This window comes from Mus caroli, unplaced genomic scaffold (genome assembly GCF_978045245.1).
Source record: "Mus caroli unplaced genomic scaffold, Mus_caroli_1 scaffold_5, whole genome shotgun sequence".
Classification (NCBI taxonomy): domain Eukaryota; kingdom Metazoa; phylum Chordata; class Mammalia; order Rodentia; family Muridae; genus Mus; species Mus caroli.
Window position 1 is genome coordinate 12,800,995 of NW_028227260.1, and position 27,255 is coordinate 12,828,249.

Consider the following 27,255-nt stretch of genomic DNA (forward strand, 5'->3'; position numbering starts at 1 on the left):
TTTTCACTATGCATTTTAAAATCATTGTTCCTTCTCTTCTATGATGTGACAGTATTTTTTTATATAATCCTTTATATGATTTTTTTACAGGGTTTCTCTGTGTAGCCCTGGCTGTCCTGGAACTCAGAAATACACCTGCCTCTATTTACCAACTGCTGGGATTAAAGGCATATACCACCACTGCCCAGCGACCTTGCTAATCCTCCTTTATATCATTTTTAAAAATCTCTTTTAAAAGTTCTTAGAAAAGCGGGGCGTGGTGGCACACGCCTTTAATCCCAGCACTTGGGAGGCAGAGGCAGGTGGATTTCTGAGTTCGAGGCCAGCCTGGTCTACAGAGTGAGTTCCAGGACAGCCAAGGCTACACAGAGAAACCCTGCCTCGAAAAACCAAAAAAAAAAAAAAAAAAAAAAAAGGGGCCTAGGGGCTGGTGAGATGGCTCAGTGGGTAAGAGCACCCGACTGCTCTTCGGAAGGTCCAGAGTTCTAATCCCAGCAACCACATGGTGGCTCACAACCATCCGTAACGAGATCTGGCGCCCTCTTCTGGAGTGTCTGAAGACAGCTACTGTGTACTTACATATAATAAATAAATAAATCTTAAAAAAAAAAAAAAAAGAAATAGGGCCTAGTAGCCAGGCGTGGTGGCGCACGCCTTTAATCCCAGTACTCGAGAGGCAGAGCAGGCAGATTTCTGAGTTCGAGGCCAGCCTGGTCTACAAAGTGAGTTCCAGGGCAGCTAGGGCTACACAGAGAAAACCTGTCTCGAAAAACCAAAAAAAAAAAAAAAAAAAAGAAAGAAAGAAAGAAATAGGGCCTAGTGATATATACCGATAATCCCTGTTATTTGTGAGGCTGGCCAAACCAAACCAAACCAAACAAACAAAAACGGGGATGGGGGCAGCTACCTTTATTCCTGTTGTTTTATTATTTCATAAAAAATGGCTATTTTAAGACCAGGCCTTTTTGGTCTTTCTCCTACTAATAGTTTTTCTGGTGGGCTGTTTTAATCCAGAGACTCGTTCTTATTTGGGGTAAAATGGTGCTATTGTATTTTACCTAATATAAAAACAAGAGGAACATTATACAAGTATGAAAGAAAAATAAGGCAATTAAAAGGTATCATCCCATTCTGAATTCAGAGATTAAAATATGAAAAAATACATTTCTAATGGTGTTTCCATTCTACTTTTCCTTCCTTTTTCCATTGTCTTTTTTTTTTTAGATTTTTTTTTTGTTACCATAAGGGTGGGGGTATTATGCACCAAGAGTTTCAGCTACTCAGGAGGCTGAAGCAGAATTGCATGAACACAGGAGTTCAAAGTTAGCCTAGGCAGCTCTATACCAAAAAGAGGCACTAAATAGCATGAGAATTTTGGATGTCATCAGCTGACACGGTTTCTTGTAGACAGCCATATTCTTAGCCCTATGCTACAACTCTACTTCCTGTAGAACACGGAGCACCTCTTCTTGAGCTTCCAGGGCTATAAACAAGCTTGCTTCATGTTAGAGTATTCGTCTAAAATCACTCAGGTTCTGTAACTTCCTATTATTAGGCTTCTATCTAGCTTTTAATATATGTCTTGTGATTCAAGTTATATAAGTTTTCTGATTAAAAGAAACAAGTTTCTGTTTCTTATTTTCTTAATTGTTCTGGGTGTCACTTTCTCCCAGAAGTTGACCAAGGTAGCTTTTCTTTTGCCTTTAAAACTACAAGGTTCTCTTAACACTCCTTTGTATCTTTAACAAGGTAGCAGTGTTCTTGGCACCTAAGACATGAAAAACTCACGTAATCAAGTATTCGAGTGGGTTAGATACAGATTATACTGCTGTAAGTAGAAGACCCCAAATGCAAGGACTCAAGTAAAGTGTGTCTATTTCATGTACGGGGGCAGTTTAGGGTGAAGAGCTGTCATTAGAACATGGTCTTTAAGAGGCTTGGGTTTCTTCTTTCTCCTTTCTCTTCATCATCTGTATTGTCCTGGTGAAAGCTAGCTTATCATAACTCTGGATTCCAGACCTCCGTACCAGTTAACACTCTTCATACATACATACATTATTATTTCACAGTTCCAGTGGACTAGGAATTTGAACCAGCTACTGTATGAACTTAGAAGCAGACCCTTGCCTAATCAAATTTCAGATGAGACTGTCAGGGGCCAGCATCCTGACTGTAGTCTATGAGAGTCTCTGAAACTCAAATGTTATGTTAAGCTGTACAGGGGAACGCCAGGGCCAAAAAGGGGGAGTGGGTGGGTAGGGGATTGGGGGGGTGGGTATGGGGGACTTTTGGGATAGCATTGGAAATGTAAACAAGGAAAATACCTAATTAAAAAAAAAGAATACTGGCCTGTACAAACTATAAGATAATAAATGTTTTAATAGGTGATTAATATAGCATTTTAACCATCACCATGTAAATTATTAGTAATTGACAAAAAGCAAATTTTTAATTGTATTTTAAAGGTAAGTACAATTTTCAAGTAGAAGGCTAATATAAGTGTTGGTAATCTTTCTAGATTTATTTCTTTTGTATATATGTGTGAGGTATACACATTTGAGTGGGTACATATAAGTGTTCATGTTCCTGGCTGTGCATGTGAATTCAGGCCAAGGATTGACAATGCAGGCCCCTTTATTACTTCCCACTTTTGTTTTTGAGGCAGGCTATCTTACGATTTCAGCAACCTAACTAAGAATCCAGCTGTCTTTGCAGTCCCCCAGTGCTAACTAAGGTTACTGGCTCATGTTACCATGTACCTGGATTTGATGTGAGTCCCAGGGGTCCAAACTCAGGCCTTCATGCCAGCAGAGTGAACATTTTACCCATAGGGCCACTCCCTCAGCTGGGTGTTCTTTTGGAGCTAAGTTCATTTCAGAAATACTAAGTTTATACCTGGTAATGGAACCTAATTCCATATTCAGTAGAATGATCATCTGCACTGCTGGTAATACCATAGTTCTAAATTTTTCCAGCCTGTCTCTATAATGCAGTTCCTAGATGGGAGGGCTAGGGGTGTGGCAGGTGAAAGTACAAGCCAAATGACATCATATGCTTTCACTGTAGACTACAAGTAGAAACTTTGGAGGTTTTCCTTCTAAAAGAACTGTACAACACAGAAGGTTCAATGTTAATATTTATTGATATTTTTATGTTTATATATCAATATACATTATAGATGATGATGTTGAATGCCTCAAATGGCTTGAGAGGAGTAGGAATCTAGACAAATCTAAAGATAGTCCAGCCCTAGGCTTTATGTATGGTTTCTGTACAGCTAAAACTTAATCCACACATACAATGAACCAACAAAATATTTACGAGACAAAAATTAGATACTATAAAACAATGAATAAGCCATATTTGGCCACTCTTCATGCAGTTTACACTTTAGTAGGGAAGGAATCTAGTGCTTGCGGTTATATAAGGAAGTGCATAGATAGCTATGTCAGGACAAAGGAAAATGTGGACTTAAGATGGAAGTCAAAGTGCTAGCTAGGTCGGGAAGATGTCTCAGCTAAAATGGAACCTTGGAGATGGTTGAAAATTAAATGGAGGCCAGGTAGTGGTGGCACATGACATTAATTCCAGCACTCAGGACACAGAGGCAGGTGGATCTCTGAGTTCAAGGCAAGCATAATCTACAGAGTGAGTTATAGGATAGCTAGGATTACACAAAGCAACCCTGTCTCAAAAAACAAAAATAAGGGCTGGTGAGATGGCGCAGCAGTTAAGAGCACTGACTGCTCTTTCGAAGGTCCTGAGTTCAAATCCCAGCAACCACATGGTGGCTCACAACCACCCGTAATGAGATCTGATGCTCTCTTCTGGAGTGTCTGAGGACAGCTACAGTGTATTTATAATAATAAATCCTTGGGCTGGAGTGAGCCGGCCCCAGGTAAACAGAGATCCTGAGTTTAATTCCCAGCAACCACATGATGGCTCACAACCATCTGTACAGGTACAGTGTACTCACATACATAAAAATAATTATATAAATCTTAAAAAACAAAAAGGAAGAAAAAGAATTAAATGGAGGGTGGACGTGGTTGAGAACAACAGGAGAAAAGATACCTGTGAAAGTGCTGAAGTAAAAGAGAAGCTGACATATTGGAATGAGTGGACTTTGAGTAGAGGACAGAGTAGTGTGGCCAGAGAGGAGGTGTAGCAAGTGTGGAAAGGCTTTATAGGACACCACAGGTCATACTACAGAATTTAGCCCTTCTTTAAAGGAAGCAAAAAACTATTCTAAAGTAAACTCATTCTTCCATAATTCAGAATGATTGATTTCTGAAAAATTATTTTTTGTAAACTGTTACAAAGCCAATGGAACACATGTAACTAGGAAGGCATGATGGAACATCCTATAATTCCATCACATGGAAGGGAAAGGCAAAAGGATCAGGAAAGCAAGGGCACTCTTAGTTATACAGAGACGGAGGCCGGCCTGGGCTACATTTAACCTTGTCTCAAAACCACTTCTCTATTAAAGTAGAAGAGAAAAACATGCATATACATTATCAGTAACTAGATGCAAGACAGCATAAACAAAAGACATTTACAGTAACAAAAATTAAAATGAGGTGTGGTAGTGTAGTCATATAATATTAGGACTTGGCTGAGGCCAAGACAAAAGAATTACCAATTTGAGGCCATCCTAGGCTACATAGGAAATCCCAGACTAGCCTTGGAGTAGAAAAACTCAAAACAATAAAAAGAACTATAAAATACACATAAATTATCTTACCTTAGTAAAAATGTATAAAAACTGTATGTAAAAAGCCATAAAACTTGAGAAAAGACACATAAGGATATTGGAATAAGTGAATATGTCTAGTTGTGAAGACTCAGTATTACTGAAATAATTTTATCATGTTAGCCTATAAATTTGGCACAATTATTATTTAAAAGTCCTAATACCTTCTTCAGGAGTCATCAACAAACTGAATATAAAATTATTGGAAAATTAAGTGCATAAGACTAATTTTTCAAAAGGTTATACTGAATAAGACAGTCCCTAAACCAATGGCTAGCATTCTGATGCAGGAATTTGAGGGAGTCATAGACAGCAGTAAAGCCATGTAATGGCATGGTATTGGAATAGGCGAGGAAGGAGCCTACCCTAGAGCTGCCAGGGATATATAGTCTTGTGGAAACTCTGACATCAGACTTTTGACTACACTGTAAAACTTGTATGGCATGTAAAAGAAAATTAAAATACTCTAAAAGTGTTATTTTTTTCAAAAGCAGGAGGAATAATTTATTGTTCTACTAGTGTACTGGGATCGTCCCTGACCTGAAGGAGAGGTAGCGACCCCTGGTGGCCTGTTCAGCAAGTTTTTATACATTTTCCAGGGGCAGAATCAGCAACTAGGCAAAATAAGATTAGTGGAACAGTGTGCTCTTTAAACTGATTTGTCTTTAGGGAATGAGGTAGTAGGGGCTTAATCAGCCTCTCCCTCCTGGCCTACATGTTCTCTAACCTGTCCTAAAAGTGGTATTTTAAATGAGTGGGTAAAGAATGAATTTTATTTATGGAATAAATAGGAATTAGGGCAACAGGTTTATCTATTTGGTAAGTAAAGTCAAATGCAAACATCATACCATAAATTATAATACCAAGTGGATGAGATGTAAATACAAAAACAGAAAAATACAAACTAAACCACCAACACAAGAAAAATCAAAAGATTCCTAGGTGACAATGTAACCATTTGTTTTAATAACAGAGATAGGTATTCTACCCTGAAAGCCAGAAGCCAGGTGTGCTAATTCAAAAATAAAATTTACGTGCATATTTAATGCAAAGCCTAAAAACGGTGTTTAAAAAAACTATAAAAATATTTAGGACACTGATAGTAAACATGAGGTTATTGTCCAGAATATATTCAGAAACTGTACAAACCAAAGAGGAAATTAGTTATCCAAAAGAAGATTATGCTACACATAAAACATGAAGGCCAACAATATATGGATACTTAATCTAATATTAAAATGAGATATAAACTCAAGTGAGAAAGTATAAATATTTAGAGCTGCTCATAAAGACTTCTCAGATAACACTCCAGTGTGGGATAGGAAATGGCCAAATAGATACTATCATATGTTCAAACTTTAAACAATAATTTCAGAAGGCATTTAATAATGGTTATTGAAATTTAAATGTTCATACTTTCTAGCTCAATATAACTTTTTATGTAGTCTTATGAAAAATTTATGGAAATTATATTAAATGTAAGATACGCAAAGAATAGAATAGCGTGTAACCATTCTAAAAAGATGCCACCACTTAAAAAACGAGATACATTTATGTATGTTATGAAAAGATGTTTCAAGACATGTCAGTGAAAAAAATCAAGTTGCACAATTACTGTCATATGTATAGAATAATAAAATTACAGTTGAGTTGCTGATAATGGAGAGCTATTCAGGGTGGAGCTGGGAACAAGTTACTAATTCATTTATACATATTTCATGAGTACTTAAACGTGTGCCAAGTTCTAAGTGCTGAATATTCAATATTAAACAACAATTTAAAAAGGGAGGAAATGGTCAACCTCCACTTTCTGTGTTAAGTGTTTCTTTAAAGTATGACCTTAATATGTACACGCATACAAATGAGTATGTACAGGGACATATCCTCATCTACACACCCATACCTTTACACACACGCACAGAAGCAGAGTGTATGTAACCCAGGCTAGTGTCAAACACGTGCTTCTATTGCCTCAGTTTCCCAAGTGCTGGGATTACAGGCCCATGTTACCAGATCCAGCTTTGTCATCCTTCTAAAACAAATCTTAAATAGTTTTAAGAAAGGTCCCTGGCATATTTTGGTAAAACCAATGTGAATTCCTTATATTGTAAGATGACTGCTTTGCTTAGTTTAAGATTAAGAATAATGTTATAGTATCCGATTTGTCTTTGTCCTTTGTGACACAGTATTTTACTTACAGTTTGTGGATTAATCTCCTCCTCTCCCATAGGTTCATCCATAATTTGCTGTCCATTCTGTGAAAAGCACAGCAAGTAGAAAGTTACCAAACAGATTTTATATAAGAATTATAGGAAGACAAACCAAAAGAAAATAAACCAACAAAACTATCACCCCATCATCTAGAATATCTCTCCCCTAAAGGGCTTCAGTGAAGTAGAACCACCATCTAAGAATGCAGGTACAACTTTGCAACAAGTTTTGTTTCAAGAGTTCATAGGTAATTTAATTATTTGAAATATCTGAACATTTTTCCATGGAACTAATAATAATTACCTTTCCAGGTGAGCTCTTATGCTTCATAGGTAAATGCATTACAAATGGTCTTAGTTAAGCCTTACCAAACATCATTCATAATGCTTGGTACAGAAAACACATTTGAAACTCTAATTCCATTACTAATTAATCAGAAAACTGATTAATGATTGTAGAGACAGCTAAGCTCAATCTCTACATGAAAATAAGTTCCAGATGGACTTAACGTTCAAATGTCAAAGAGGGTAAGCATTAGAATCTGGTGACATTTGCATCTATAAGTTATTCTGTCAGACACAAAGGAAAACAAAAGACAAACTGATTACAAAAAACTAAAGCAACATGACAAAGAGTTGGTATCCTTGATACATAAAGATCTTTGTTTTACAAACCTGTAAGAAAAAACGATGAACCTCAACAGAAATGAGCAATAAGGGAAAAAAGAATTCAGCCTTAGTGCCAGTCATAGAAATGCATTTAACCCAAGATACCTTTGCCTTCCGAATCAGTAAGAGTTTACAAAAAGACTGAACCTAACACTCAGTGGGCGTGGGGAAAAGCAATCTGGGTTGAGTGGTGGGGAAAGGATAAATCAGCATAGTCTCTCAGGAAGACAATTTGAGTCTGTATTAAAAACAAACAAATATCACACATAGAAGTTTAAAGGTTCCCATCCATTCTACTTCTGTTAAAATAGACAAATATACAAAGATGTATATACAAGATGCTCACCATCATTTTTTTTCCAAAAAGAACTCCAAATTGGAAACCTAAATTCCTAACAATAGAGAACTAGTTAAATATAGTTTGATGCATCCATATAATGGAATACTATGTGGTCATTAACATGATGATAAAGATGTAAATTTATTGACATGGAAAGACAGTCACATATAATAAGTGAAAAAGCAGTTTACAAAACAATATGGATTATAACAAACCCATTTTAAACAAATATATACATCAAAACATGTATATATTTGCATGGGAAAACACTCTGAAAGAATATACATCAAAATGTTAACAGTGGCTATCTCTGAATGGCAGAATTTCAGATGTCTTCGACTTTTATTTTGCTTACTTGATTTTTGTAATGTATCTACAGTATTTATAATAAAAATGTATTATTTGTGTAAATGAAAAATAAAACCAGTAGGGAGTAATGAACCATGCCTATAATTTCAGAACCTGGGATCTTGGGAGTGAGGGGGGAGGGTCTGTAAATTTGAGACCAGCCTGAGCTTTATAGTAAGCCCATGTCTCAAAGAAAAAATAAACTTAAACTGAGGGAATCCAGGAATAGAAAGGGTCTTCTTTTATTCCCTCAGTGGACAAAAGCCTTCTAACTCATTGTTAATTCAACAAATATACCAGGATCTAAGTTAGCAATTTTTGGAACATTATAAACTGGGAAGCAATAAAAGGTAGCCCCCAATATCACATAAGGCAGATTCTCTGAATTCTCCTGCTATCTAGGTCTATTTACCATTCACTCATCCATTCTTCGTTGTTCATTTATTCATCCTCTAGGTACTGGTCTGGAGATAAATGTAAGCATATTTTTCATCCTGAAAAGTCTACTAACTAAAACAAAGGGCACCTACATTCTTAGGCTACGGGCTGTCTATACAATAACACAAAGGGTAAAATTGATGCCAGAATGCAGGAAAATGGAGGGGCTCCAGGTAAATAAAACCTTCATTTCCTGGGTCACTTTCAGAAGCTACAGTACCCACAGTTCTGTGGTAAGGCCATCTAAACTAGCTCCAAGACACACGTTTCTTCTAAAAGGTATAAATTTTATTTAACTGACTACTGATTGTTTTTAATCCAATCTAGGGACTCCAAGGAAGCCTTAAACTAGTTCTTAAGAACACTGAGTTAGAGTCAAGTATGTAGATTTAAATTCCTATTCTCATACTACTAATAGTGAAGCCTTGGGTAAGCTATTTAAATCACATAAGGTTTATTTTCTGTACATGGAAAGTGACAATTTAGAGAGTATTATTCAGAGGTTTATGAAGATGAAAGATAAATTACATGAAAACCTAAGCCGAGTATCTGGCATTCCATAAACAACCAGCATCAGTTACTTTTTATTATGTCTAGATGTAATCGCATCATCTGTGGCCAGCCAACCTGCTACCTTTCCTGCATTTGCTCCAGTCATTGTAGTTACCTTTCTCTATTACTTGGATTTTAGAACTCTTGGTATAATTGGAGGTACACTTATATTTCCATGGGATAGAATTTCAGAACCCTTAGCTCCTTGTAAGCTTTGATGTATGCAAAACAACCATCCCAACTGTGAATTTACTTCTAAGGCAAACTGGTACAACAGGAATAGCACTGAACTTGGAATTTGTAAAGACCTGGCACTCATAAGCCTTATGTCTTGGGGAAATTGGACTTAGCCTATCCTTATCATTTCCTCTGTTCAAATGGGGATTGCTTGTCCTGTCTACTCAAAAGGTTATTATTCCACTCACAATTTAGATCATTCTTAAGAAAGCAGTTTGTTAACTAACCATGAGATGAAATAGCTTCATAAGGATAAAATGATACAACATAAAGTCCTTTTGATAATCAGTAAGAGATCTCAGAAGTCTTTTGCTTCAACTGCAAATAATTTACTTAATATGTTCACATTCTCTCAGAAGAATGTAGGTTCATCAGGTAGGCTCATCACTACTAGATTGCCTTGGAAAAATACTGCTAGACATAATTCGTCACTGTACAGTAATTTTTCCTCAGTCATGAATTTGAATTAAGATTACTAATAAATGAAGATTAATTTCCCTTTAGAATACCTCTTGCAAAGTCATGGAAGTAAATCTACATCCATGCTTATAAATTGCCCAAGTCTTATCTTTTTCCAGATAACTCAAGTTTCTTCAAACATTTAAGATAGAGGAGACTTGAGATCCCATTTTCTGAGCACATCCTTGATTCATCTTAAAGAGTAGCATATTAAGATATATGCAGCATTAAAACTCTGTTTCTTTTCTTTTAGATTTTATTTATTATTATACACTATAGTATATAAGTATATAAGTAATATAAGTACACTGTAGCTGTATTCAGATGCACCAGAAGAGGGCATCAGATCTCATTACAGGTGGTTGTGAGCCACCATGTGGTTGCTGGGATTTGAACTCAGGACCTTTGGAAGAGCAGTCAGTGCTCTTACCTGCTGAGCCATCTCGCCAGCCCGATAACTCTGTTTTTTAAAAATGCAGAAATAAGGGCATATCACCTCCCTTGTCCTAAGTAATAAACTTTTATTGATGCTGTTCATATTTGCTGTATTTTAGGTATGCCTCAACATATTGTTGAAACATGTTAAGTTTCTGTTCACTCAGTCCTTGTGATTTTTTTAAGATTTATTTTATTTTTAGTTACATATATCTGCATGTCTGTGGGTGGGTATGTGAAGGTGTATGCAAGTGCTGATAGAGGCTAGATATGTTGCATCCCCTGGATTTACTGGATAGTTGTGAACCACCTAATATAGGTGCTGGAACTAAATGTGGGTCTGCAAGAAAAACTCCTCTTAACTATTGATCTAGTTGTCTAGTCCCATCGTTTATTTCAATTGGTCTTGGTGGTAGTGGGGGCATTATATATGGTACAGTTTGTGTATGAAGGTCAGAGGCAACCTGAAGGGGTTGGCTTCTCTTCTGCTATGTGGGTCCCAGAGATTAAACTAAGGCCGTCAAGCTTCCCAGCAGCTACTTTTACTTGAAGAACCATGTAGTGCCCACCCCCTTTAACTTACAGTACAACTTATTATGTGCCAACAGCATACCTTTTCATCTTGAACCTGTTATTACTTATTTCCACAGAAAAGCCTTATATTTTGATTAATCTTTCCCACCTATAGTCTATTGCTACAGTTTCATAGGGTGGAATAAAAATCCTGTAAACCACCTCACTATTTTCAACTTCATGTCACTTATAAATTTTGATAACATATTATCTTCTCTGAGCTATTTAGCTGATTAACATTGAAAATAAACATTTTAAGAAATGACTGAAGTGAAACATGATCTCAATGGTATTCTATTGCTTTGTGTTGGGGAATAATCCACTTCTTTCTGAATTTAGCACAGATTTAATAATCTTGAACTTCATTATTAAAGGAAAACATGAAAGGCAGTGTTATCCTATATACCAACTTTACAAAGTCCCTTATGTACTAAAAAAGAAAATATTTGTCTTAACAAACCTTTGGTATCATTCATCAAAACAACAAGTCAAACATTATTCGAGATGAATGTTACTGTTGCAGTTAAGAGGTTTATTTCCCCTTTGAAAACTGGCCCTTGGTTATCACTAGAGACTAGGATAAACAGATGACCAGTATGACTCAATGCTCTACTTTCTATAGTTTCTAAAGGTAGAGGGAGAAGAGCTACTAAACGAAAAAAATATAGTTCTGTAATTTTAAGACAAATACAAAGGTGTGCACTGAAGGCATCACAGGATAGTAAATGCCACATTTTCTTTTTTTTTTTTTTTTTTTTTTTTTGCTTCAAATGGAAATGTTTCCATTTCTGCAGATAACATCTAAAGATATTATGCTGTGTGGAACAGGAGAGATGCCTCTCTCACCACTCACAGCAGTCAATTTCCTCTCTCACCACTCACAGCAAGATAGAAGAAATCGCTCATATGTGTGCTATTTTTCTGTACAATGTGGCTGAGAGTAAGTATGGAAAAATAGTTTTAAAGTGAGGCGAATGTATTTATCCTCTCTCATCCTCCCAAGATGCCTGCTAGCCAAAAAATACAATAAAACTCCAGAGCTTGGCAGACTGGATATATGCAGAGATGACAGGAAATCCTGCAAAAGGTTAGGAAATGCTAATCATGCTTTACTTTGTTACTTTGAAATGTGTAACAAGTCACAAATTGGAATAACCATAATATGGGTCTGATCAGAACAAAGCAGATACTCCCTTCAGTTTCTGCACAAGTTGTTTTCAAAACAACTTTCCACATTATATCAGGAATCACTAAAGATCACCTTTGAGGTGCAATGTCGGGTGAGTCAGTCAGTAATTCTAACCTGAGGGTTTCAAGACCTCTCCAGTATTCTTATCTAGTTTAAAGAAAATGCTGACATGTTAAAAATAAAACTATTTTATTAATTAAACATGTTTTATTCTTAGCAACAGTGTTATAGAGATTATTTTGCTGCAATGGAATGTTACATCATATATTCCCAGGGTGTTGTTTGGTATCTCTGGGAAAAATCTAAGGGAAATTGAAAAACTTCCTTGCCTTTCTAAACAGGAGATCATCTGGAAGAAGTGTAGTAAGACTAAGATGTGATCTGTGACAAATGAAAGTTGACCTTTACCTTACACTCTCTTACCTAGAAATGAAATGCACGTAAGAACACTGGGAGGGAAGAATTACTCCTTTACATAGAGAACAACAGTCTGAAGTCACAGGAAAGGAAGAAGAAAAGGGCCTGAAGCCGTACTTAATTAACATGGAGAGCCAAGTTGCAGGAAGGAGCAGGAACCACACTTAAAAAAGCAACCCAAAACCAAAACCCCCTCACATTTCCACAAGTATATCTGCCTTCCAAACTCCCTGATGTCAGCAGTAGTTTTCCTGTCGAGAGTGTATGTAGCAGAAGTTCTGTCATCAAGGTGCTGTGCATGAGGCAGTAGAACCTCTTTCCAACTGTGGCCAAGATACCATTGTACTGTTCAGAGTCCAAAGAAGCTTCTATGCAATCACAGTGAAACAATAAGAACAAGCATTTCATAGTCTTAATAAGGAATGGATATAATCCTTACCAATGTGACAGGATTAAGAATCAGCTCCTCATTTATCCTAAGGAAATATCAGAGATGTGCATAAAGACTTATGTACAGTGATATTCATTATACTTTAAAATAGAAAACAATCTAAATGAGCGACAGGGGACTGGTTAAATAAATCACAATACATCTATTCATATGTAGGAACACTAAGCAATGGTTAAAATCAGGGCCTAATAAAAATGATGCAAAATATGCCTGCAATATATTACATTTAAAAGGATATAAAACTCTAAGTATGATCCCAGTTCTGTACCCTCCCTCCCAACATGGGAGCTCGTAACTAGCAAACACAGCCTCTCGTCAGCAGTTACCTGGGCCATAGGAGTTTCTTCTTGGTACTGGCTTTTCAAAATTATATGCATTTATTATGTATTTTTAAAGAGAAAAAAACCAAGAAATGGAATTAGAAAAATCAGTTTATCTTCTAGTTACAGTGCTGTTCTGCCTGCTTTATTAGCTATCTTGCTTCCAAAAACTTGCTAGTACTCGGGACTGTTCTATTTTCTAGACTAGGTCGATATGACCTTTGGCTGTATCTACACTTTTAAGTTTATGAGGGCCCTTTCTTAAGTTTTTTTATTTAGTTGTTCTTTTTCTTTGGTCCTGTTGTTGTGGCCTCAGAAAATAAAGTTTAGGCCTAGATCCACCTCATGTTTTTTGAAGTGTACCCCTAAGGGAAATTCTGTTTATGAAACAAGTTATGTTGGGAATAAAGAAATGAAAACACAGCAGCCAAAATTAAGTCTGTATTGTGAATAGCAAGTATCAGAACACACACTGCAGAAAACAAAATCCATGCCACAAAGGACAAACTTGAGTAAATGAAAAAAAGAAAGAAAGAAAAAAAGAAAAGATTTTAAAACTATGGAAGACAGACAGAAATAATCTATGAATAACAAATGTTCCTAAGAAAAAACAGAGCAGATTAATTAATCAAAAGTATAAGAAAACTTTCCAGTTCTGAAAAAAATACCTGAGACTGCAGACTGAGAAGGTTCAACAGAGATCATCAACACCAAGACATGTCCTGGCAAATGTTTTTAAATTTCAAGGATAAAGATATAATCCTATAAGCATACAAGCAGAAAAATAGGTTATTTCAAAGGTACTAAAATCAAATTGACCTCAGAATTTTCCTCAAAATAAAATGCCAGAAGATGATGAAGTAATGACCTATAGTGAGTTAAAAGGAAACAGTTAAGATCGAAAGCTTTCATACCTCACCCTAGTGGTTCAAGCTCAAAGGTTGTATAAAATTATTCTTACATCTGCAACATCTTATAAAATGTCACCATCTTGGAAGCATCTTTTAAAAATAAACTGTTCAAAGGCACACTCTAGAAGATCACCAGGAGGATAAAGAACTCAAGAATATGAGAAGAAGTTACATCTACAGACACCAAATTAATATCCAGAAATAGTTGACTAATATAATCACACTAAAGGAGAATGTGGAAAACTAAATATATAATTTCTATAAATATATGAACAATGTAAAAGATAAAAATATTTTATAGAGTTAAAATCTGCAACCTTGGAATAAGTTAATAGTGACTCAAAAAAATAGGAGAAAAAATTAATTCTCCATCCTTCCTAAAAGTGTATTTAACAACCATTATGTTTAATGTGCATCTAATAAGTTTTTGAATGTTTAAAAAAACACATAATAATAAAAATAAGTATTTATTACAGTCCAAATCACTAAAGAAGGTACTATGTGGCAGATAACACATGATAGTCCTTTATGCTGACATTATAATTCAAACCTAAGAATATACGTATAATTAACGGTATTTCACAGTTGAAACAAAAGTTTGGCAAACAAATTAGTAAATCTCAGAAACAGGACTCAAACACAGGTCTTTTTAGCTCAATAGTCTTTCTTCTATCTTTAAAACTTTTTTTCAAACAAAACATTCCATATGGAAGAAGAAAAAAAACTCAAAAGAACTAATACAAAATGACAACAATCGTTTTAAAGGCGATGAATTTCAAGTGTCCAATTAAAACAACATGACTAAGTATTTGATGCTATTGGAGTCTTTTTATTTGAACAGCTAGAGGCAGAATCCAGAACCTCACAAAAGCCAGACAAATATTTTACCACTAGGCTGTATCTGTAGTCTTCTTACTTTTCATTTGGAGACAGGGTCTCACTAAGTAGACAAGCCTGGACTTGAAACCATTCTACAGCTTAGGCAAGCTTTATACTTACTTGCAAGCCTCTTTGGCCTCAGCCTCCCATGTGGCTGAACCATCACTCCCAGACCCAGAATTATTTTTAAGTGTGATAATGGTATGACAGTATATTTTTTAAAAGATTTATTTATTTATGTATATGAGTACACTGTAGCTGTATAGATGGTTGTGAGCCGTCATGTGGTTGTTGGGAATTGAATTTTTAGGACCTCTGCTTGCTCTGGTCAACCCTGCTCACTCTAATCGGCCCACTCTGGCCCAAAGATTTATTATTATACATAAGTACACTGTAGCTTTCTTCAGATGCACCACAAGAGGGCGTCAGATCTCATTATGGGTGGTTGTGAGCCACCATGTGGTTGCTGGGATTTGAACTCAGGACCTTCTGTAGAGCAATCAGTGCTCTTACCCACTGAGCCATTTGCCTGCCCGACAATAAGTATTTTAATTTTTTAAGAAATATGATGCAAATATTTACACTGGAGTTGACTTACATAGAATTAGCTTCAAAATAATTCACTAGAGATGTGATGAGGAAGTGGGTAAAGTAGTTTGGTGGGAGGGGTATCAAATAACAAAATAGCGGGTCATGAGTTGGCCAGTTTTGTGACTAGGAGCCTTACATTTTGTAAGAAGGAAAAAAAACATTATTTACTGTCAAAGAAAAGAGGTAAATATAGAAAACCGTATAGAAAAAGAATGCATGCACCTAACTTTTTGGGGTTCCAGGAACTGAACCCAGACCTTCATGCATGTTAGGCAAGTGTTCTAACACTGAACTATATCATCTCCAAACTCTTCTTGTACAATTACTACACACTTTAAAAACTAAAAATGGGAGCAGATGTTTGTAATGTGAGTAAACATAAAACCTAAGACGAAGAACTATGAAGGTGATCACAAAGGTCACTTGGACTACAGAGTCCAGTACCAAATGGATACTAGTAATGGTTGCTATCATTTACTGCACTCTTGCCCACTAGGCAAATACTAAGTATTATTATCTCTGATGCTTCTAACAACTCCAAGAGACATTATCATCAATTTACAAATAGAAAAAAATTAAGCCAAGATGAACTTGCCAATATTTTTAAGTATAATCTCAGCAAAATGCCTGGCACATAGTACATGCTCAATAATACATGGTTAACACATGAGGATATGCAATATGTCCAAGGATAAAAGTAGGGCCCACATTTAGATTCAAATCTAAACCTAACCCTTCTGTTCTTTAGTCACATAAAACATTTCAATAATACTTCACTATAGCAAGAGTAAAGATGTATAATTCCTTCTGTATGTTTCTTTATTTTTCAGGTCTTAAATAATTAGCATGTGCTATTTTTTAAACACAGAAATAATCAAATAGTAAATCTATAAACGTACTGAACATTCAGTCACAGACTAAACAAACCACAACACAAAAGCAGATGTATCAGGACTATAACATGAAATAAATGGAAACAAGGGAGATATGAAAACTTTAACATTGAGTATCAACTAATATAAAAATAGAATAAGGACAATATTTTGTTCTAATTTATACTAGGATAGGTAAATACTACATTTTAGCATAAAACAATGTAAAAAGATTAAGGCCTCTTAAATATATACGAAAAAGTTATTAAAACTGTGTTTATAAGCTATAAAAGCAAATATAAAATTTTCAATATTTTTATTTGTAATTCTGTGTATATACGCTGGAGTTTAAGTCGATTGTGAGCATTCGAACAACGGGTGTTGGGAACTGAACTTGGGTCCTCTGAGTGATAAACAGCCTCTAAAATTAGTTTTATAAAGATATACTTATTTTGTATATGTGTGAGTGTGTGTGTGTATGTGTGTGTATGCACATGCTATAGCATATGTATGGAGGTCAAAGGGCAAACCATGGGGAATTCAGTTTTTCCTTCCAACACACTGGCCCAGAGATCATAGTTGGTTTGCTAGGCTTGGCCTATCTCAAGGGCCCTAATCCTAAAATAACTAAAAACAGGAATCACATATTTTCCTTGGTTATGACAAATTAAACTAGGAAAAACCCTATAATCAATCACTCAGAAACTAATGTTCTTCTAAATAACCATTTGGTTAAGGAAATAAATAGTAGCAACATACTCACTGCCTATCTTTTACGTTATGGTGTTGTCCAATGATACATATTCTATAATTTATTTCCAATTATTAATAAATCACCAGGGTTGATATTATGTATAGTAGAGATGAAGGAAGGTTGAGAGTGAGAGTATTTTAAAATCACAGCTATATTTGGTAAATAAAATAACGGAATCAAAGTCAAAATGCAAAGGGCCCACTAAGCAAACATAGAAACGTGATTGCTGTATATCTTAGAATTGATACCCAGGTATGCTTATCTATCTCTTTGCAGAATACAACATTTTATAATAAATTGGAGAAAACCAGAGTTCTTTAACACAAAATATTCTGAAAATAATCACTTTGTAGGCATATTATTCTAATAGGGTGTGGTTCATTTTTCTAATATTTAATTGTCTGAATATATTTCAAATATATTATCTTCTAAGAGTTTCCATAATCTAGTCTCAATAGGGTCATGAAAAAAAGGATAACGTAAAACTAGACAAGGCAAGGAATCAAAAGTAAACATGACTTGCTGACAAATATATTTCGAAAACCTAGTGTGGTCTTGGAAAAGTCACGTGGGGGAGTACTTATCTACAACCCTCAGAGTTCTAAGGAATTTTGGCCAATTTAGATTTGAGAGTCTGCCATAGACTGTGGGGGAAGCCCCTAAGGCTGAGAGTTTCCTCAGCTTAAAAATGTTATAATCCTTTGATTTTAAAAAGTAAGCTTTAGATTAAGATTATTTAAGCATTTGTAAGTTTTTTTTTTCACTTGAGGAAGTTAGCAATTCTAAGCTTACAGCTGTTTTATTAGTTCTTTTTTGTTGCTATTTTATATTTCTGTGTTTCTTTCATCTGTATCCAGAATAGTTTATCTGTATCCATCAGTGATGCATTTGCTTTCTAGTGTAAAAAAAAAAAAAAGATAATTCTCAACAATGCATGGAACAACTGTTGTCACCTAAAAGAAAAATAACAAAAATACAGTTTTCTTTACAGATGAAGGACTCAAATTCGATTTTATAATTTCCATAATCCAATCTTACAGTATTTTACTAGTAAAGAAATTGGCATAGTGCTAACTTTTTAATAACACCTATAATGATTCCTAATTCTATTGCTGTCTCCCAAGGCCTATTTCTTGTAACGAAATGGTATGTTTCCAATGATCAGAATTACTTTTCTGTTAACATAAAGTAGGTAGAAGGTTTGTGTAGCACTCGTGAAGCCTTGCATTCAATTTCTAGTAACACAAATACAATATAAAATGAAATTATTTGGACTTCCTCCACACAGAAACAAAATCACATTTGCAGAAGCTGCACAGCTCAGGTTTTTTAAGCACTCTGGATGGCACAAGTCTCTGACTGCACAAGTCTGGAAAATCAGTGTAGCAAAGGTGTATGGGTTAAGATGTCCAACACCTGGCTTGCCCTTTATCACAGGTGTCTTTAGTAATTGATTAAGGGCTTCCCAATCCTGGCTCAAACTCTCAATTCACCAAAAGCTGTCTGTCATAAATGCAGGATACTCAACCATATAGGGTATTCAGTAAATTTCAGCTTCTCCTTTTCCTGTTAGGGAGAGAAATATCATACAAGGAGTGTTTAGAAGAATTCCCTGTCCTGAGTCACCTCCCATTTTCAGAGTTAAAAATCCAAAATGATTGTATTTATTGTTTGGGTTGACTAATTCAGAGATCTCTAGATCAAGCATGATGAGTTGTTTAGTCAGTTTCCAGAGGCGCAAGAAGCCTTCATATCTAAACGAGAAGTACCATCAATCTTGCTTCAGAGATCAAACCTTTATTTTGGTGTGATTGTGGCAAAACCACCTGGACCTCTATTTTCACATTTATTATATGATCAATAGTTTTGTTTATTTGTTCTAAATATTTTCATAGAATGTTTATTTTGTAGTTTTATCCAAAAAGTGCTGCCCCACCCCCTTCTAGCTTTTTTCCAAACAATGAATTTAAATAGCTTGTTAAAAAAGTGACCTGCTTTCCTGTTTAGATTTCAGGTAAGATGTTGAGGGCCAGAGGTCTGTCTTCCTCAGTATTTGATTTTTTTCAGTACTTTTTTCTTTTTAATTGTCAGGTGCTGCATTTGTATCTGCTATATGCAGTTCACACTTGAAAAGCTTTTCTAGATTCTCTGCTTTGTCACACTCATCACTATGTTTACTCTTTTGCCAATACCACAGTATTTGATTAGTGAAGGTAGATATAAAAGCTTAAAAAAATCAGGTGACCATTTCCACTTTGGTTTTCCTCTTTTGTTTGCCATCTTTTCTTCCTTCCTCCCCTTTTCTTTTTTGAGACAGTCTCACTTTGTAGACCAAGCTGGCCTTGAAATCAAAGAGACCCACCTGCCTCTGCTTCTTGAGTGCTGAGATTAAAGGCATCTCCCACCATGCCAGGACATTCCACTTTTATTTAAATGCTTTAGTTCTTTTTAACTTTTCCCTTAATTTCTAAGATAAACTTGTGCTAAGGTATTTAGTTGAATTGGGAGAAATTAACATCTCTACTATGCTGAGTCTTCCAATCTGTGAACATACCTATTCTACACTTATTTAGACACTCTTAGGAACTTTTTATTTTCAGCACATAAATACTACATATAAGTGATACTATAATGTACAGTTTCTATGCATTTGTTATACATACACACATTTATATACATAATTTATTCTTGTAGGCTAACCTTGTATTTTACGACCTTGATGGAATCATTTATTTCGAATGTTTGGTAGATTTCCCAGAATTTTCACTGGAGAATAGTATGTGCCTGCAAACAGGGCAGTCCTATTGCTCCCCATATATAGCCATATGCTCACACACAATTATATATATATGGATATATATGGGGAGTGTGTGGGGTTAGCTAACAATGGACAACATAATGGAGTTCACAGGACAATTCTGGCAGTAGTCCCTCTGTCTTGTGTTTGAGGTAGGGTTTCTTTTGCTGTTTCTGGCATAATGAGTATGTTAGGCTAGCTGGGCAATGTCTGTCTCCACCTCCCACCTTGGCATATGAATTCTAGGATTACTTGCATGGTTTGGGGGCTCAAACTTATACAGTGAGGCTTTCCCAGCCAATGTTTTCTACCTGTAGAGCTAGCTCAGCAGCTCTTACTTCTTCCTGTGAAGTTTACACACCTCTTACCTCCTTTGTTTGTTATTATGCTGGCAAGATTTAAGACTATGCTAAACAGTAATTGTGAAAATGAACATCTTGACCATATCCCTGGATTTTTAAGAAGCACTGATTTTTATTTTCATAATTACAGCATGTCAACTATGGGGCTTTCTTATTCTTTATCAAGCTGAAAATGTTCCCTTCTCAGTTTGTTGAGTTTTCATCCTAAAATGTTTTACTTAGTGTTTGTATTTCTGCATCAAAATGTGATTTTTCTTTAATTTTTAAAATGTCTGGACTATCGTCAATTCAAACTTTTCAGTGCTGAAACGCTTCTATTTCTGGAATCATACCCAGTTGGTTATTGTACTTGAGTCTTTATTGCTGGGCTTGAGGCTAATATTTTGTTGAGGATTCTGAATCTACGTTTTTATGGTACACTGGTCTAGAATTTCTGCACTGCCTTTGAGTCCTAGTATTTAACAAGTCTCATATGAAATGTTCTCTTCTCTTCTATTTCTTGGGAAAAGTCGTAGAATTTATGTTGCTTCTTTATTTTTGATGTTCCAAAACTTCTCCTTTTACCATTTTCTTCTTGTTTTGAAGGAACTCTGTTAACCAATTCTTTGAGGGTCTGATACTTACAAAACTCTTAGTTAGACTATACCTGAAACTACTATGCTTTTACCCACATTTCTTGAAAAACTTTTCACTGGATTTAGAATTCTAGGGTAAAAGTTTTTCCGAATTTAAAAAATGCTGCACTTCCCTAGAGTCTGATGATAAATCCCTGGCACGCCCATCACTCCCATAGGTAGTAGCACAATTCTCAATAGCTGCTTTAAAGATTTTCATTTTCCACCTTGCTTTTAAATGTCGATAAATTATACATGAGACTTACTTTCCGAATCAATTTAAGTGTCGGGTTCAGCCATGCTATGTGGTATTCATATTGGTGTGCAACCAATCTTGCAAAATTGAAATTTCATACCCATTTACCAGTAAGTCCTTGTTTATAAGAGTTTGATTTTGATCACTCAGATAACAGCTTACTTTGGGCTTATCTTGTGGTTGATAAAGACTCTGGAATCTGGAGGATTGGACCTTTTGTCTGATTGGGGTAAATTTCAACCATTACATTTCTTTAGATGGCTCTCCTATCTGGGACTCTTTGAAAACATGAATTTTAATTCCTTTTAATGTCCTGTTCATTTGTTCCAGGTTATTTTTTGTTGTTCAGACTGGGTATTTTTTTTTTTTTGAGGCAGGATCTTGCAATGTAACCTAGGTTAGCCTAGTACTCACAGCAATCCTTCTGCCTCAGCCTCTCAAGTGCTGGGATTATGGTATGCCAACACATCCAGTTAGATGAGTTATTTCTCTTGTTCTACCTTCCACATTATGATTTTCCATCATTCCTATTATCTTATTGATTTCATATTCAGTTTATTTCACCTGTATTTTTCAGTTCTAAAATTTCCATTTGGGTCCCTTTTACGTCTTTTTTTTTTTTTTTTCCTGAGACAAAGATTTCTTAGCTGTTTATATTTACTCACTTTTAAAAGTTCCTGCTTAAAATCCTGACCAGGAAATTGTAACATCTAAATCATCAGTACTGGTGTCTCCTGTCTTTTCACATTTTTCCCCATGGTTCTTGATGACATTTTAAAAAGCTGTATGGCAAACATTTTAACTGGCTCCTATTTCATGTACTTTGGCAAGCATTCCCTTGTTGAGGTATAGTGTGAGGGCAGGATGAGTGGGTATGTTCTCTAGACACTACCAAGACTGCCTAAGCAATAGTGGAGCAATGTCTCAAATGCTTGTTGCAGCTCTATTCAACTATACGCTTGCTTGGTTGCAGAGAGTGAGCCACCAACCTGGTTGATGCTGGCGGGAAGGTAGAAAGAAGTTCAGTGTGAAGTATCCATACCTCACACACTTTAAGTCTCATTTTGGGTTTTTGGTAGAGGCTGAACTTACTGCTGACAATACACTGACTAGAACACAACTTCCTTTTAAGGGTAGAAGAGTGAGAATCCATCTTCCCTAACAATCTGCAAGTCACCCAGCAGAGGGAACCAAAGCACTGCCCATTAATTTTGCAAGATAAGAACTGGGTAATTAGGACCTAGTTTCCTTAGACAACACCCTTGGGCTGAAGGGGGCAAAGTCCTGTCACTTGTTTCTTGGAGGTAGAACGAGATGCACCTGTCAGCATTGCATAGATTAGAGCAAGAACTGCCAAGAAGCTTGAACCTCACTGAGCTGCCATTTCCTGATTTGCTTAAAGATAATCGAGTTTTCTTTGAGTGTCTTTTTGTGCCTTTGTAGTGCATCTTGTCTGTGATATACAGTAATCAGTAAGAAAGTCCACAGACTTCTTTACTTGTATTTCTTTTAGAGTCCAAGGTCCTCAGGCAATCTGCCTTTTTTCCCAATGGCTCCAGTGTTCCTGGTCTTATTTGTTGAGTTTCAGTTGGAAGGAAAATCCTGGGAGCTGTAGGGCTCCTCCATCTTGGCAGAACCAAAAGTTTCTTCCAAGTGATATTTATATTGAAATGACATTTGTTTTCTAGTTTGCACATCATCATTAAAATTGTACTATGGAAAGTTGTTACATTATAACAGATTATAATTTTCCTCTAAATATCCAATTACATCTGTTTGTATTCCTGGCCAAACTTAGCTTGTTTTATGCTATTTTGGCTGTCTGTCCAGACAATTAAGTATTTTTAGACTATAATAATCCAAAGGAAAGACTTCTACTTAATTCATTATCACCTAGTACTATATTCCACACAAAACGGAGCCAAGGAAAAGAACATTTTAAAACTAATTTACACGTTCTTCTTTTTGTTCATCTAAGGCGTATCTTATTTTTAACTTGCCTATAGTATTTCTCTCTTTAAGCAACCTCCTTTTACTGATACCAACACACACACTGTAATAGTTATTTTTCCTGAATTGTATCAATTGCTAGCAAGAACTTGAAGAAAAGAAGCTAAGTAAAGACAAAGGATACAGAGATAGATTCTTAAAAAGAAGTCATTTAATATGCTGATTTAACTTCAAAGACTTAAAAAGATTGACTGTTCTTATCATCAATGGATTCCTATACGTTTACTTAAGAATCTGTTGAGATTCTAAGAGCAAGGGAACTATTTACCGCCCCATCCTCAAGTACTGTCTGTAGATTTCTATAGCCAATCTATAGCTCCATGTTGTGTTCCTGAAGGAAGTCTGCTCCTGCTCAGATAAGGAATCCTAGGGAACGAGGGATCCTAAAGCATGGTCATAGGAACCAGGTCCTCATGAATCCAACTGAAAACCCACTGTGCTAGGGCAAGTTTGGTAATTATAGCTAAAATGAAATTGAGAACACAAACAGATAGGGTACTTTCATTTTCTGTAGGAAAAAACCCCACCATTTAAACTCCCAAATCAGTAACAAGCACAAAAAGCAAATGGAGCTATCCCTAATATCATTAGTTACTAGGAAAATGCAAATGATAGCAATGACATACTTTAGTAACTACAGACAGTTTCAGTAAAGAAGTGTAACACATGTCGAGGACAAGGTGGAGGAATATTACTAAGGACAATGGAAAATGCTGCAACTGAGTTGGATTCACCAAACTTGGTGAATCCTCAAAACCGTTCAACAGTATAAATCATGTAACTCTACAGCTTCTGGACACGTAAGAAAACAGAAAACATACATTTACACAAAACCTTTACTTAAATGTTCAAAATATTATTACTCATTATAATCAAAAAGTAGAAATTTGAAATCAATCAAATTCCATCAGTTGGTGAGTAAATAAGATGTGCACTCCCACAGTGTGGGGAAAAATGAGCACTGGTGCATTCTACACAGCATGGATGAGCCCTGAAAACATCACGGCGAGTAAAGACAACACACACAAAGGCCACATATTATAGGATTCCATTAATATGAAATGTCCCGAACAGGTAAATCTATAAAGATAGAAAGTAGGTCACTGGTTGCCAGTGAGTGTGGGGAAACTGTGACAGTTAATGAATAGGACATTCCTTTTTGGAGTAAGGGCAATGTTCTGTAATCAGACAGTGAGTGGTAATGGATAAGACAATATTGTGACTATAGTAAAAGCAGGTCACTGACTGTGTTGGTTAGTTTTTGTCAACGAGATACAAACCAGAATCACCTGGGCAGAGGGGACTTCAATTGGGGAATTGTTTCTATCAGATTGGTCTAATTAACTTTAATTTTTTCTTATACTACAGCAACATAACTATTTTTTTCAGTTTTTTTTTCAATTTATTTTTAGATAGAGCAGATCCTATATCCTGGCACTTTAAAGGAGTACCCAATAAACTCCCCCCTCCCTGCCCGGGAAAGCAGGAGTCAAATATCAACAGGTTCATTTAAAAACTGCAACTATCAGGCCACATTTACTCAAATAGATACCTACCTAGGGGCTTCTGTAAGGAGAGCTGTTAAGTAATGTTTAGACAGCCTCCTTCCCTACTTCAAATACAAGACACTTTGTTTCATTGGTAGCATAGCTTTAGAGCTTTTTTGAACTTTAGAAAGCTCAAAGCATTTTCCCATATAATATGAAATACTTTTACTCGGGACAGTTTAGAATGCTGTATGTACAAAGCAGTATTAATTTTTGCTGATTTTCCTAAGTACACTATTATTATGTAGTCTCTACTGTGAACAGCATTCCTAGTTCACACCAGGATCACATCCTCCATTGGGTCCCTCAGTGAGAAGACTTTACATACATGAAAAGGTGCCCGTCTTTCTAGGTCATTAACCTCCTTGGATTCTCAGATACAGCTACTTATGCAAACCACCTGGATACTTTCTGCAGTGCAGATGATTTCATCTAGATGGAATCACTCATCTGGATGTTCTCAATTCAAGCAGGCCAACTCAGGGGAAAGTCCACACAATTTGCAATCTCTGAGACTTGGGTTTGAAACGGTGGCCCGGTTTACTACCTGTGCAATCTCATGAGCAGTTTACGTCCCTTGGGCTTCATTTTGCCCAGTTTTTAAGGGAAGAATAATTATATACCTCATTGTAGTTAATATACACTGAGTACCGAATCAAATGGGCCCCGAGTAAATCTGAGTACTCACAGTCACACTATTTGATTACAGGTAATGCTCCAAAGCTGCTTCTTTACACCAAGGGCTGGTTGCAGTTTCCAAATTTACAAACTAAAGGCAGGCTGATTTTATTATTCTGACAAAGAAAACCAAGTTAAATTAACAAAAAGGAGAGAGAAATAGTTGAAGTTTTACATAGTGGCTCTTTACATTTCTTTTAAATTATGTATGTTGTGAATAGAAAAATGAATTTTAGTAAAATGGAATGTTCTGAACAGGTCTCAGTTTGTGTATGTGTGTTTGTATTTGAGGCAGGGCTTCTATGTGTAACCATGGCTGTCCTGGAACTCACTATGTGCCCAGGCTGTCCTTGAACTCAAAGAGATCTGCCGGCCTCTACCTTCCTAGTGCTGGGACTAAAGGTACTCACAACACCTGGCTAGGGCTAAATCATTCTTAGATAAATAATTCTATACTAAATTAAAATTTAAAAGTTTCTAGTTCCACAAGACACTTGAGCCCACTTTCAATTTTAAGAGCCAGAGTAAAATGTAAAGAAGGCAACATTTGAAGTTACCACACAGCCTTTCTTCATTCAACAACACAGAATATAATTATGTACTTTTCTGCCCTATTTCTATTGTTCTGTACTTCTGTCCACAAGCTCAGTCAACAAGAGGAAGCTTATAATTACGACATTTTGGTAGCTAAATATTCTCATTGCTTCAACAGGAAATGCCACCAGGAAAACTACTGAAGAGCAGAATGGTGAGTTGTGAGCATAAATCACTTAAGGAGGCTTAGAAAAATCATCAAAGTAGGAAATGGTTAGTTGTGAAAGCCATGCATCAAATATATCTTTATTTAGAAAACTACCTTAGCCTGTTCATTTCAAAACACTAATATGTAGAAAACTAGAAATCTGGACACTGAAGCAGAAGGGCAAGGCAGTCCTATTTGTACAAATCCTATAATCTATGAGTGCACTGGTCTATAAACAATAAACACAGGAGATTATCTACTAAAAATTCAGGACTGGGTTGTAGCTTAGTGATAGGGCAATTTCCTAGCATATGTCCTGTGTTCCATCTTCAGAATGTTCTTCAGTCACAGAAGACTGTATTTCAAGTGCGTATCAACCCACTATTAATACTGAGTTTAACAGTGCTGAGCTACAAGATTTAACTTTAGAAAAGAATTTATTTTTATTGAAATGGAGTGGGGCAGGCTGCAAGTGCATGCAGATGCCCACAGAAGCCAGAAGAGGGCGACAGATCCCCTGGAGTTGGTACAGGTGGTTAAGTTCCCCAAGGGACATAGGTGCTAGATACTGAAGTGCAGTCCTTGGGAAGAACAGCAGGCACTCTTAACTGCTCAGCTATGTTCCGACCCCTTTCAGTTTATAAAAATTTATTTGTTTTTGTGTATCTGTGTGCATGGACAATGTGTAAAGAGTGTGGGTATGTATGGGCCAAAGTGCACGCATGGAGATCAGAGGACAATCTCTGAAGGTCCTCCCTTTCTGCCTTATTTGAGACTGGCTCTGTGTTGTTTTTCCTCTGCATAAGCCAAGCCATCTGGCCCTTGATTTTCAGGGGATTCTCCCTGTC

General features: G+C 36.1%; 1 protein-coding gene across 4 annotated transcripts in view; it reads right to left on the reverse strand.

Annotated features, from left to right (window-relative positions):
- The window catches only part of Rps6ka3 (ribosomal protein S6 kinase A3), a 107,686-nt gene that overhangs the window by 71,961 nt on the left and 8,470 nt on the right, over positions 1 to 27,255 (reverse strand). The window contains exons 2-5 of one of the 4 annotated variants that reach the window (XM_085837936.1): positions 14,063 to 14,156; positions 13,063 to 13,099; positions 7,642 to 7,662; positions 6,955 to 7,011 (exon numbers count right to left, since the gene is read on the reverse strand). In XM_085837936.1, the coding sequence (XP_085694062.1) occupies positions 6,955 to 6,996 (42 nt within the window). In that variant the 5' untranslated portion in view covers positions 6,997 to 7,011; positions 7,642 to 7,662; positions 13,063 to 13,099; positions 14,063 to 14,156. The remainder of the gene's footprint in view (positions 1 to 6,954; positions 7,012 to 7,641; positions 7,663 to 13,062; positions 13,100 to 14,062; positions 14,157 to 27,255) is intronic. The other 3 variants (XM_029473071.2, XM_085837937.1, XM_021153101.2) reach the window with 3 other exon arrangements.